Source organism: Oratosquilla oratoria, chromosome 15 (genome assembly GCF_046742065.1).
Source record: "Oratosquilla oratoria isolate Oo_2021 chromosome 15, ASM4674206v1, whole genome shotgun sequence".
NCBI lineage: Eukaryota > Metazoa > Arthropoda > Malacostraca > Stomatopoda > Squillidae > Oratosquilla > Oratosquilla oratoria.
Window position 1 is genome coordinate 13876645 of NC_134791.1, and position 15000 is coordinate 13891644.

Genomic DNA, 15000 nt, shown 5'->3' on the forward strand with positions numbered 1-15000 from the left:
GAAATGTTAATTTTGATGGGAGAAATGTTGATGAGGCATTGAATGTCAATGAAGGACCAAATAATAATATAGAGCAAGGTGTTAATAAAAAACAATATTATAATGTAAGACATGGTATTGAAACTCAAAATGTGTCAAAAAGAAATGATCACGAGTTTCTTAAAACCATGTACTTTAATGCTCGTATTATTTGGATCAAATTTCAAGAAATACAGGCGTATGTCAAAAGCAAAAATATCGATATGATAGGAATAACCGAGACATGGTTAAATGGTACAGAGTTCGAAGCTGAATTTAATATTGCGGGATTTAAACACTTTCATCAGGATAGAAACCACAAGAAAGGTGGGGGTGTTCTGTTGTACGATAAAAACAATGTCCATGCTTGCGTTTTAGAGAAAGTGAAACAGGATGCATATGATAGTTTGTGGGTTGAGTGAACCCAAACAAATGAACAAAAAATGAATGTAGGTGTAATATATAGCCCAAAGACATTATCATTAGCAGACGACAAACTGTTATTTCAAGAACTGTCTAGTTTCTGCAACCGGGATTTATTGATAATGGGTGATTTCAATTTTACTGACATTGATTGGATGACCCTTGAACATGGCCATATAGGTAGTCGCTTTGTTGATTTTCTTGGTGACAATTACTTAATTCAGCATGTAAAAGAGCCCACAAGATATGGAAACTTACTCGATCTATTGATCACTAGCCGCGAAAGCATGGTTACTGATGTAGAAGTCGGTGAAACTGCTGCAAATAGCGATCACAACTTAGTTAGATTCAAACTCCTAATTCTTTTTAGAATAGATACTTGTGTTTCTAAAATACCCGATTTCAGTAAAGCTCAGTTAATAGGACTACGTCATGAGTTTTAGCTTACAGATTGGAAGGCAAAATTAAGCGAAAGACCTGTAGATCAGATGTGGGAAATCTTTCAAAATATGCTAAGATGATTCATACTTACAATCCTTTTAAGGACAGACGTCCCCCAAATGTTACAAGTGAAGTTCCTCAGGGTTCCGTTCTTGGACCACTTCTATTCATGATATAGACCATGGGCTAAAATCTACTGTTTCCAAATTTGCTGATGATACAAAACTGTCTGTGCGGAATGTCAAATGATCACTTAAACTAACTAGATATTCATGACGATTTAGATAAATTACAGCAATGGTCTGAAAAGTGGCTAATGAAATTCACAAGTAAATGTAAGGTAATGCACATAGGTAAAAATAACAGTAAGTGCGATTACAAGTTATTTGCAAATTCGTTAACAAAAGTGAGTAGTGAAAAAATTCTTGGCGTAATTATCAGTAACGACTTCAAATCATCCAAGCAATGTATTTCAGCCTCTGAGAAAGCAAATAAGATTCTAGGACTGATTGCGCGATCTTTTGACTTCAAAAGTCCATCACTCATTAACAAGTTATATAAATCGTTAGTTCGTCCACATTTGGAATATGCTGTTTCCGTATGGTCACCGAATCTCATTAAAGATATTGACAGACTGGAAAAAGTACAACGGCAAGCCACAAAACTAATTCCAAATATCAAAAATAAATCATATGAAAATCGACTGAAACATATGAATCTGTTTAACTATACCTATGCATTTATTTATGTACTTTATTTGTTATTTACATTATTATAGTTTTTATTTATTAATGTATTATCATTATGTTTTTTCGCATCCGACCTAAATATGGACCAAAAGGTCTCCTGTCGGCATGCTCCGCCTTTGCAATCCTTTGTAATCCTTTGATTAATAGTTGTGGACAAAACCTCCACCCTGTTAAGTTATTTTCATAATTACAAGAACACCTTCCACTATTCTTGGACAAAGTTCCGTGTTAGAAATAAGAGTAACGAATCTAAAACCACCAACAATAATGCGCAGTACTCCATGAATATAATTCAGAATATATTTAGATCGCTGGTCTACGAACTCAAGAAAGAAAGACGCCTCATGGCTTTGACTCACCGGTCTGCAAGTCGAGGTGTACTAGGTCGCCATTGGCACATGGCCCCTGCTCCAGCAACGGATAGCACCTGGACCGACTCGGTACGAAGACCTGCAGTATCACGGTGACCAATTATGAGATAAAGGCGAAGAAATATACAGCAATTGAGTAATATTGTTATTCGTGCAGGGGAAATGATCTGCCACTTCCACATTCACTTCTTTATTCCGCCATTCACTGTCCACCCCTCTGTTCCCTCCCCCCCTCCTCATCCCATACATCACTTTTGTACATTAATCTTCCTCCTTATTTTTTCCTACTTCCGTTAATCTCCTCTCACATATCATGCATATTTCAGTTTCATCTGGTATTCAACCTGTTTCCTTTTCTAACTAAACTTGTTCACTTTCAGCACCTCTGCACCTCACTTCTTTCTCGTACTACTCCACCTAATGTCCACTTTCAATCTCCCTTCTACCAGATGGTGATGGGATATTCCGTCGTTGTTTTCTCCTAACACAATCACGCCCCGAACTCTTCCAACCACTCCGTTGGCACCACAACATAATCCTTTAATACTTTCTCGTCTACCAACAACCCTGACTCAGTTCTTTTTCGGTAGATACCTCCAACATTTTCTTCTCCTTGTTCGTGATTAGCTGAGTGGTTGTGACAAAGTAGTCTTATAACCCCACCACAAAGTTTCTAGTGAGACATTTCGATGCCACCTTATACATTACATTCAGGAGGACAGTATAGATCTACAAAATGCTTAATGGTACACGGTATCATTACGATTGTATCCTGTATGTTTATGAGGAATTCCTCCACCCGCTAGAAATGAATGTTCCAGCTAAGAGTATGGCACTGTAAATGTAAAGGTATGACCCGAGGTTTGTTTTGCCTTTCATACAAGACCTGTTACATATGGGTAACCCTGGAAGAGGATTCTCTCTCCAAGTACCTCCTGTATCGACGAACTCTAAGGTGTCAGCTATTCCGTGAGCGTTAGTAATAATAAACGAAAATCTTGTGTCTGTCTCACCTCCCCATTTTCAATCCTGCAAGAGTGTGTTGGGTTGTTCCTAGTTCGATTCAGCTGCCCCTCAAAGATGATCTGCCGAACCCTGCGATTGTTTGGAAGGGAAGGGCTCTGCGGAAAAGCTAAGCTTCCACTCGACCAACAACAGAGGGCTAAGAGCAGACAGAGTAAGGGTCGGGTTCCTTTTTCGATGACCAAAGTGGAGGGCATACTCCTCCCTCCAAAATCCATAGTTCTGAAAACGAAGAACACATGTTTTTACTAATGTATATTTGTGATCCCTCAAGCAAAGAATATAGACATTTCCAATGTCCCCCTCAGTATTCAGTTGGACTTGATCTTGCCTCGTTATGGGAGGGTTAACAACCATAACAGCTGCTTGCCGCAGTTGCCTAATACTTAGGATAAAAGAAACAGCTTCTGTCAGAACTTAACCTTAGAATAAAGCTCGTTTGTTCCCGTCAGGTAGTACTTCTTGGAAGTACTTATGGAAGACTGTCTATTGCTATACTTTAAACTACATAAAAACTAAAAAAAAACAAAAAAAACAATACGAACAGTTGTGACAGTGCAAAACCGGGCTTCATATTTTGTCTCACGCGAAAGGATAAGTAGTAGTGATAGAAGATGAAGGAATTAAACCGACTCAAAGGCCGAAAATTAACGGGAAACAGAAAAACAAAAAGAACAGGGATGAGGAAATCTAAAGAAAATAAAATGTAGCCAAAAACAAAAAAAAAGAAAAGACGAAAAGAAGGAGAAGAAAAAGAGAAAGAAGAAAAGTAAGAAAGGAAACAAAAACAATGGGCATAGATTGATACAACACAGTCCAAGGTTCCGCATTCAGATCTGAGAATACAAAGGAAGTTGCCAAGGCCAGGCCAGGCCAGGCCGCGCCGCTTGGGCCCGGACGAGTTGTTGCACGTCAAAGAATCAAAACCCTCCAATACGCAGCTGGACAAAGATAGATAGAGAGATACATTTGTCCTTTCTATAGTTATAATTAAGATAAATACAAACAACTTATATTTCGTCGAAATAAAGAACACATGAAATTACTATAATCATCATTAATATTGTTGCTGTTATTGTTGTCATCATAATTTTTGGTTTTCTCATCGTCGAAATTATTATCGGTTACTATTATAACTATTGTTATTATTCTTATTCTTAATCTTATCATTATCATAACTTATTATTCATACTATTGTTAATATTGTTGCTATCATTACTATCATTACTCTTGTTATTATTATCATTATTTTTACTATTATTACATATGAGAGTAAAAGGGAAGAGGTTGGCAGTTTATTTGTGAGAAGAAAGATGGATGTGTTAGAATTAAATGAAACTAAGTTGAAAGGGAGGGGTAGTTTAAGTTTGAGAGTGTGGTGGGGAAGGGGGCGAGGGCGAGGAGTAAATCTGCTGTTAAGCGGTAACATAGGAGAGTGCGTAGATTGAAGGGAGCTCTCTATGAGGATGATGAAGGCGAAGGTGGAATTGGAATGGGAAATACACACACACACATGCACGCGCACACGCACACACACGCACACACACACACACACACACACGCACACACACACACGCACACACACACACACACACACACCATATATATATATATATATATATATATATATATATATACATATATATATTATACATATACATGTATATGTATATATGCATATATATATATGTATATATATATGTATATATATATATATATATATATATATATATATATATATATGTGTGTGTGTGTGTGTATATATATGAGCCAAGATGAAACCGAAGCAAATGAGTGTTGGGTGTGTGTGGGTAGATCCCTTTCCTGGCTACCTCTATTATAAACTAGAAGACTTTTGGTACATAGATAACTATCATTATTGTTATCATTGTTAGCATTATTGTCATCATTATTGTTATCATTATTATTACCATTATCATTGGTTACTATTATTATTATCGCTATTATTATAATTGTTACAGTATAAAGAATTATGTCCCTTCTTTTTACAAGTTGCTTGGTTGCTCCAATTACAGCAGGAATCTATCATGATCACAAAGCTAAAGTTTTAAACGACAATTCTTTAGAAGTATGAGAAATCAAGACTTCGGTGAACTTCTTGGTGATGGGCCAGTGAATAGATCGACGTGAAGTAGGAAAAAGAGAAGGAAGGGTGGGGGGGGCACGGAAAATTGCCTGGGCGTCGCAGATTAGGTTTGGGTGCGATTGGAGGAAGAAAATCGAATTCGATCATGAAAGACGATATCATCACGTTCGACAATATCACCGCTGCCTTATACGCTAAGTTCAATCTCACCACCAGCATGGTGGTATTTTGAAAGTCCAAGCTAACATCTAGCAATACCTACAGCATTTTAACCCAATGTAGCCTAACGTACAGTAACCTTACTTAACCTATCCTAACCTAACTTGACCTAACCTAACTTAACCCAACATGACCTGACCTGACCTGACCTAACCTAACCTAACCTAATCTAACCTAACCTGACCTAACGCCTAACCTAGCCTAACTAAAGGTCATAGAGAACTTAAATGGCTGTGATGTTGTCGTCATGATATACTATACCAAATGTCTAAAATCTTATTGAACTAAGAGAAACTGGGAAGATGGAGTAGGAGGAGGAGGAGTAGGAGGAGGAGGCAGAGAGTAGGGATGGTAAAGAATAAATGAAAATAAAATATCATAAAAGAGAGTAGACGTTGCAAACATGAGAAAAACAGCATTGGACGAGAAGGAAAACAAGGAGAGAGAGAGAGGCTTGTGAAGGCAAGAAGAAAGTGAGGAGGAAAGGAGGACAGAAGAGAAGAGGAGGGGAGGGGAGGAAGAGGAAAAGTAGGGAAAGGAGGATTGGAGGAGAAGAGAGGAGGGGAACAAGGGAAGAGATAGGAGGGAGGAAGAGGAAAGAAAAGTAGGATGGGAACGAAGAGAGGAGTGAAGGAGGAGGAGAGAGGTGAAGAAGAAGAAGAAGAGGGAGGGAGGGGTGACAGGAAAGAGGGAGAGGAAGGAAAGTGGAGAGAAGGGGATGAGGAGCAGAGGGAACGAGGAGAAGAGGAAAGCAGGGACGGCATGGAAGAGGTACGGAAGAGGCGAGGAGGAGGAGGAGGAGGAGGAGGAGGAGGAGTAGGAGGAGGAGGAGGAGGAGGAGGAGGAGGAGGAGGATGGGGCGAGGAGTAGGGAAGAGCGTAAGAAGGAAACGTGGTAGGGTGGAGATCCAGGAAGAAGTGGAGGGGGGTGAGGGTGGGGGTGGGTGAGAGGCACCGCCGCAAGAGAAAACAAAACGAAAGTTTCATGAGGTTTGGAGGAGGTACAAGTCCAGGAATGCCCAGAGTCAAGGTTTCACTGACATTCGATCGGAGGACAGCTCTTACTGATGTTATTCTATTTTTTTCTTTTATCTTTGTGAAGGATTTTGATTTTTTGTAGCGACTTATTACGACTGCAATGTCGCGACCGTTCATGTGAAAAATGGCTACAGATTCTGGAATAAAAGTCAGGCCAGAAATCCTTCGACTGCCAGAATAGAGTGAAGAAGGCCACTTGATACAGAAGAAGTTATAAACGATTGAACAGAATGTATGATCACGTGTCTTAAAAACCTCTGAACAATTATCTGAACTATATAATAAACACAGAAAAAAAAATAATGTGTATGATAGAACATATTCCCCAGTGTTATAACTTTAAGTGTTTGTTCCGGCTGCTATGTGATGATTTGATTTAACCGAAAGGAAACCACTCTACCCCACAAAAAGGGTCGTGCCCTTACGTATCGGGGGCCGCTTTACCCTTCCTCAGGGAATCTTGTTGTGTTTTTAGGCGACTCCCTGGCGCTCGCAAGGAAGGGAGCAACGACACAATTATCCTCGTAGAATGGCGCACTTTCACTCTCTGTCTGACTCACTGCTGGCACTCCCTCTGCAAACAAGTGAGCACATCGCTATTCCTAATACATTATAATGAGGAGCAAATCCAGTGATGACGATGCTTAGAGCCTCTTATTAATTAAAAGCTCTTCGTTTATGGACAGATAAAGAGTTATGGAGGAGTATGGCGAAGTGGTTTTGAAGAGAATTACATACACACACATGCACATACATACATACATACATACATACATACATACATACATACATACATACATACATACATACATACATACATACATACATACATACATACATACATACATAAATACATACATATATACATACATACATACACACGCACACACGCACACACACACACACACACACACACACACACACACACACACACACACACACACACACACACACACACACACACACACACACACACACACACACACACACACACACACACACACACACACACACACACACACACAGACGCACAAGCATGCAAACACAGATGCGCACACACACACGCACATACACACACACACACACACACACACACACACACACACACACACACACACACACACACACACACACACACACACACAGACGCACACGCACGCAAACACAGATGTACATACATACACGCACACACATACACACAGACGCACACGCACACACACACACACACACACACACACACACACACACACACACACACACACACACACACACACACACACACACACACACACACACACACACACACACACACACACACACACACACACAAACAGACGCACACGCACGCAAACACAGATGTACACACATACACGCACACACATACACACAGACGCACACGCACACACACACACACACACACACACACACACACACACACACACACACACACACACACACACACACACACACACACACACACACATATATATATATATATATATATATATATATATATATATATATATGTGGGTGTTGGGTGAAAGGGAAATGTTATTTGGGCGTTTTTTTCATATATCTGGAAAAAAAAAAGCAATGCATCAAGGGTTTCCGTTTTCTTGGAATGTTCACCTCCGTCAGTTGCATCAAGATTTCCTCAGCTATAGTACTAATTCTTCCAGCAGGTAGATAAAAGTAGCATACAATTAACGTATTTTATACCTTCAGTTCTAGATGAAGGCGGAAAATATTGGACTAATTTCCAGCGGTCGAAAAAGGACTTCTACAGGTATTAGAAAAAAAAAAGAAACTGAATAAGAGGCATTAACACGTTCATTGTCTACTGCGCATATTAAGTAAGATTAGTTAAGGAATGTTGTAAATCATTTTCTATCGTCAGCTGAAAAAAAAATCAATAAAACTTCTTGGAGGTCAAGGGTCCGCCACCCTCCGGTGGTTTCCGCCTACAATCCCCGAACCGGCCGTGGCCTAGCCTGCCTGCTCACCTTATTAAGTCGGCAGCACTCGATCAGGTACTACGGATGGTAGGGGGGTCCGGGCACAGGCCTGTGAAACAAGAGGGCTCTCACTGCCACCGTTCCCAGTGTGTTTTGTGAGGCGGAACGTAGGAGACTGGCGGCAGCCGAGTGCGGGAGAGACTGAAATGACTCGGCAGATGAGGGATGGTAGGGGGAAGGGGGAGGAGACCCGTCAGGAAGGAACGAACGTGTTTGGCGGGTTTTGTTCGAATCCTGAAGGAGGTTCCACGGCCGCGGTCTTTGGTTCGAACGGCAACGGAAAATCTAAGCCCGATGTAGCACGATGTATAAGGAAATGAATAAAATGATTCAAATATGATTTAGATCTAATCTGTGTTCATCTTAGGTTTTATTAAACACGAGAAAGAGCATTCGATTTGTCTACCGTTTGATAATGCATGGTCACCCCTTTTCAATTTCGTTTTCTAATAATGAAAAGAAAGCAAAATTATTAAATGCATGACTATAAAAAACGCTTGAAATTGTAGATGCTTCATCCTACATTACTCGATATTCGTTTAGTTTTTTTGACAAACATTAGAGTAACTCTTAAATAAACGAGGCTTCTATGATGAGAACTGCGATGACTATAGGTAATAACAGACATACTTAGGGGTTCTCAAACTCGCCGACCCGTCCAATGAAGATTCAATTTTTCTATCGACCAGGCTTAGCTTAAAAGAAGGCAAAGTCAGTATGAATAGTAGCAGTTGACATGTAGTATGATAAAAAGGGTAACATGAAATTCGAATTGTCAAATAAAATATATATATATATATATATATATATATATATATATATACATATATATAAATGCCAAATCTAGGCTGCTTCGAGGGCCTTTTGGGTCGCATACTTAAAATAATTGGGCCACATACTTAGATAATTGAACGAAATTGAATTATTCACTTGAAATCAGTATGTGATGGTGACAGCTCATAAATTTAAAACCAGTATGGCAGTGTTATAGAGCTGAATTATCCTTTGTGCAAACTACAGATGTACGTACCTCTGAAGGGCTCATGAGTATACCGAATGCCGCGAGTTTGACCGGTCTTGCTTGTTTGTTCAGGGGGGAGGGAGAATGGCTTCAGCGCTTCAGCCGTCAGCCCCCTACTTCGTGCGGAAGCTAATAGTTGTCATAAAAAATGTTAAAAGTGAAATGGAAGGCGAAATGATGAGGAAACTTCGATTTTTTTTCTAACATTTATTCTGATTACGATATTCCTCTCTTTTGCTCTTCATTCAAAGCAAAGATGATACGCGCGCGCCCACTCTATTCGATAAGTGACTCTTTCATTTCTCGTTAGGTGAGAATCCCTGGTGCCAAGGTCGTACGGAATGCATCCTGCACGGACAGTAGAGCTGCGAAAGACAGTGAGGGGCAGGGGTTCGTTGAAGGTAGTGTTGCCAGCGCTGCTGAAATTTCTGAATATTTACTGAAAAAATTGACCTATTGTTTGAGCTCAAGAAAATATTATACATATATATATTTATATATATATATATATATATATATATATGTGTGTGTGTGTGTGTGTGTGTGTGTGTGTGTGTGTGTGTGTGTGTGTGTGTGTGTGTGTGTGTGTGTGTGTGTGTGTGTGTGTGTGTGTATTTATATATATGTAATCCAATGCTGTCTGATATTCTTCATATTTTTACAAACTGTTATCGAGAATTTCCAGCCGGAGATTTTGGTGGTCTCCCTTCGACCCCAGCAGTAAACATTCCCCCCCCCCCTGGCTATTATTCATCGACTCCCTTTCGACCTCTTGGCTATTCATTGACCCCTGGGGATCGATATCGACCACTTTGAGAACCCCCCTCTTGAGTAGCTGTGGCCGAAGCCGTCACCTTTGCTTTATGTGCTTGGAACTGTTGGGGGGGGGGGTGATAGTCACTGCAGGGAATCGTGGAGGAGTGTGGGATTCGAACCCAAAACTAAGCGAATGCGAAACTAGCACGCTTCCAATTACGCTACCAGAGGGGAACTGATATTAAGAGTCTGTGATGGAAAAGCCTCTGACTTAAGTTATGAAATACAATAAAGCAAATAAGAATATGTATATTATATACAAGGTGGAAACCATCGTTATGGATGGGGGTCCCGTTCAGAATGAGCGTGTATTCTTATTGCCTGTGGCGAAACAGTCTCGTGTTGTGGATGGTATGACCCCAACTACTGAGTCATGCTTATCATGGTTACCTTAGCCATGCAATTCAGCAAGATCTCCGTGAGGGAGGTCTCAGAACCTTCTAACGCCAATAAATCACTTGTTGAGCTAGTGCAGGGCTACATTCCTATTGCAATAGATTACTGAATCTGAATATTACATTTATACATAGGTATATAAGTCCTGAAAAATAGGCGGGCACAGGTACGTGTGGATATCTTTCCCTTATCTGGATAAAGTTGTCTGTCAGAAGCTTGAAAAAAAATCTCAATTAGCGAAAAAAGGCGATGATAAAGAAATACGCCATCGGCAAGGAAATTGGCTCTGAAAAAAAAGTGGTTCCTCCGGGAAGAATAGCTCTGTCAAGAAATTTACGGTGGCTGGTGAAAATAGCCCAGAAAAGAAAATTAAGCTGTCTGGGTAGAATAGCTTCGGTTTGAAAAAAAGAAAAATGCTGGAGAAATAGCTCTGGCCGGAAGAATAGCGCTGAAATGCAGGAAGATCAGCCACGAAAATGGCAGAAGCCGAGAAATTGACGCTTGAAGGGAACAGGCTACAAAGGAGAATTACCCAGGGAGAAATCTGGCCGGGAAAATAATAACGCTGCCCGGATGAAAAGAAGAGAAGGAGAAGAAGAAAAGAAGAGGAAAAGAAGAAAGGAAGAAGAAAGGAAGAAGAAAGAAAGAAGAAAGGGAGAAGAAAAGAAGAGGAAAAGAAGAAGAAAAGAAGAAGAAAGGAAGAAGAAAGGAAGAAGAATGGAAGAAGAAAAGAAGAAGAAAGGAAGAAGAAAGGAAGAAGAAAGGAAGAAGAAAGGAAGAAGAAAGGAAGAAGAAAAGAAGAAGAAAAGAAGAAGAAAAGAAGAAGAAAAGAAGTAGTAGTAGTAGTAGAAGTAGTAGTAGTAGTAGTAGAAGTAGTATCAGCAAAATTATATTTCATTGGTCATTTCTAGTGCCTTGTCGTACACTTATATATGTATGTATGTATGTATGGATGGATGAATAGGTGTCTATATGTACGCATGCTTGTATGTATTCAACTTTTCCCAGTTTGTTTTTGCCATCAAAGCTGTCAAGTGACCTTGTAAAGTATGATTTTCACTTTCCATTTGAATTTCCACATTGCTCACCTTTGTTGGTCGTTTTTCTTATCAGCTTGTTCTTTATTTCTATTTTCAACTTGCTCGCATTCGGGTTATTTTTTCCCTTGGTTTCCACTTTTCTATTCGTGTTTTCATTTATCTTAAATACATTATTTGTTGAAAGTTATGATCGCAAGGATTACTTGCAACTTAGATCTTGATGTCATTCATTAAGTCGTTGAAAAATGAGCTTTATCAGTTCTTGTAAGCTCTACTCTTTGTTTAGTTCCACTAAGGTTCATTTAGTCTTTCTTGCTGGTATATTCATTACAGTCATGTACAATATTGTCGAAAACATTCCTCCATGCACTGGTACCGTTTATTACAAAAGTCACAGCTTATCACGTACATAAACTAAACAATCACATTCTTTCGTATCTGCTGTCACTTCATTCTTTATTCCAACTATTGCATTGCCTGTTTCAGGTTTCTTATGTTTATTTTTATATGAACCAAGTCCCTGACTAATCGAGATTCCTAAACGTAGATTTGGTTGTTGACCATCGTATGCTATTTTCATTTCTCACTTCACTTATTTCATTTTATGTAGGAAAGCATATCAACCACCTTCTGATTTGCTGTTACTTCTTGTTACCTATATATCATCACAATCATTAGAAATGGTTAATATTTTTCTTTATCTTAAAAATTATTTCCTACGATTCGCCAGTAATAGCTGAAAGATAGTTGTAACCATTCAGTGTGGAATTCTAAAAACACCAAAGGCCATATCGAACACACACTCTCAGTAACTAAAAAGGGTATTCATAAATAAACCAAAAACAATAAATAGTTAAACAAATGAACATAAATCTTATGCGACTCGTTTTGGCTAAGGGCAAAAAGCGTTGAGGTCTGTTGTTGTTGAATGAATGCACAGTCACGAACGAACAAAAATTTTGACCCCTGCTACAGTTCTCACATCATCAACATGATCTTTTTTTTTGCAAGATGTGACGTATTTTCCTATGTTGCATTTAGCGCACAGTTGGGTAATTTTTCTGAATAGATAACAAAAAAGTTGTCAGACAAAGAATTTGAATTATGTATCATGAAAACTCTGGATGGTCCAAAACTTTTGTTCGTGACTGCACATACAAAAATAAATTCTTAGATACCTGCTTACATACTTACATACAAATATTCATATATACATACATACATACATACATACATACATACATACATACATACATACATACATACATACATACATACATACATACATACATACATATATTCATACATGCATACATACATACATACATACATACATACATACATACATACATACATACATACATACATACATATATTCATACATACATACATACATACATACATACATACATACATACATACATACATACATACATATATACATACATACATATATACATACATACATACATACATACATACATACATATATACATACATACATATATACATACATATATACATTCACACATACATAAATACGTACACACATACATACAGGCATGCATGCATGCAAACATCATCACTCATCCAAGAATACTGCCAGTTCACCCTTGTGCACCCCTCTCGTGGAAGAGCCTCAGCCTCCTAAGCGCAAACTGAGACGCAGGCGACGCAGCACAGGGCAAATGCTTTCTGTTACTAAACTGAAGGACAGCTTGAACATCTGTCTCACTTCATTTGTTTCTAGATGTACTTGATTACCATTTTAAGTGAAAAAGGAGCTCAAACTGTTCTTCAACTCAGCAACAGGAAGTTTACCTTTGCTCTGTGCTGCGTCGCCTGTGTCGCCTGCGTTTCAATTTGTGCTTAGGCTATACGTTCTTCTCCTGAGATCATCCCCTTCATTTTCGCTTGTTCGACAGCCTGGGCATGAGCTCATACAGTTTCAATTACCCCGTCATCCACCCACCCCCACCTTCTCCTTTGGTCTGATACAGTATGGAGAAACTGGGTAATGGCGAAATGAAACTTTCGCTTACAGTCTATTTACCTAGACTGTTCATCAGTTTGACTATCAATGACAATAATTTAATTTTCGGTGATAGCAAAGGACACCCATTGCACGACATTTCTCCCCAACTGTGATGCCTTCTCTCCTTCCTTGTCTCCCTTCACTTCTTCTTTACCCATCCCTTGCCCCTCCTCCTCACGCAAATCAACGCCATCGAAGATCACTTGAATAATCTCATTCGTGACGTCACCAATAGGCCCTTGAAGTGGAGCGTTTATAGACTGCCCGGGAAGGATTTGAACGTCTTTTAAGTATGGGCAGATTCTTCTCCCCTTTCCTTTCCTCGTTTGACTCTTCTTTTTGTAGGTTGCCGTCAGGTTCTCCTTCTGTGCGCCTCGGTGCTCTCCTTCGCCTTGCATAACCAAAATTTGGTCATTTACTTATTTACTTTTTAATCTGCAAGTCGTATACAGACTAAAGCCTATGGACGGCCTAGAAAAACGTGAGTTTGATCGTTTCTTACTGTGGTGCACATTATAAATTTGGTTCTGGCTGACATCAGTAAATTTAATTTAACTTGTGATAAAACACGTTTACACACACACACACACACACACACACATATATATATATATATATATATATATATATATATATATATATATATATATATACATACATACACTCCAAGGATCTACTTTGTACTCGTACAGTACTTTGGATACAATTACTCCTTTACACGTTCCCAAATACCAATTATTCATCACACTTTTCTTTGGCTCTTTTCTTCCCCTCCACAACCCACAGTGGGAGACCTCTCACCGGCCCTGCCCTGCCCGGCCCTGCCCACGTTATATAGACAGAGCTTGGGCTGACAAAGGAGCCTTTTCTGGCGTCGAGGGCCAAGACGACATGAGCGAGGCGCTAATTGACTTGGCGCCGTCCACCGACCAACGTCTTTACGGGGGAACGTGATAGCTTGAGGTGTTCCTAAGGTAGTTAACTCGAAAGAACATATTTAGCGCTTTTGTTCTGGATATGGAGAAGCTTCCGGCCTTAATTTTACGTTCGAAGAATCGAACAACGGACGTTTGCCCTTCCTCGATGTCTTAGTAACCAGTCATAACAACAAGTACACCACATCAGTATACGTAAAACCTAGCAACAAAAACCTCTGTCTTAATGGTAAAAGTGAATGCCCTCAGCGATATTTAAGCTCCACTATCAACGCATACATATGACGCGCCATATCACACTGCTCTACATGGAAAGATACACACACTGAACTGGAAAGACTTACCCAAATCCTT

The 15000-nt window shown here is 39.5% G+C and overlaps 1 protein-coding gene across 1 annotated transcript in view; it reads right to left on the minus strand.

The window, feature by feature from the left end:
- The window catches only part of LOC143033000 (uncharacterized), a 13482-nt gene extending 4934 nt beyond the window's left edge, over positions 1-8548 (minus strand). The window contains exons 1-3 of the mRNA XM_076198196.1: positions 8392-8548; positions 3016-3247; positions 1991-2081 (exon numbers count right to left, since the gene is read on the minus strand). Of these exons, the coding sequence (XP_076054311.1) occupies positions 1991-2081; positions 3016-3243 (319 nt within the window). The 5' untranslated portion in view covers positions 3244-3247; positions 8392-8548. The remainder of the gene's footprint in view (positions 1-1990; positions 2082-3015; positions 3248-8391) is intronic.
- Between the last annotated feature and the right edge of the window lie 6452 nt (positions 8549-15000).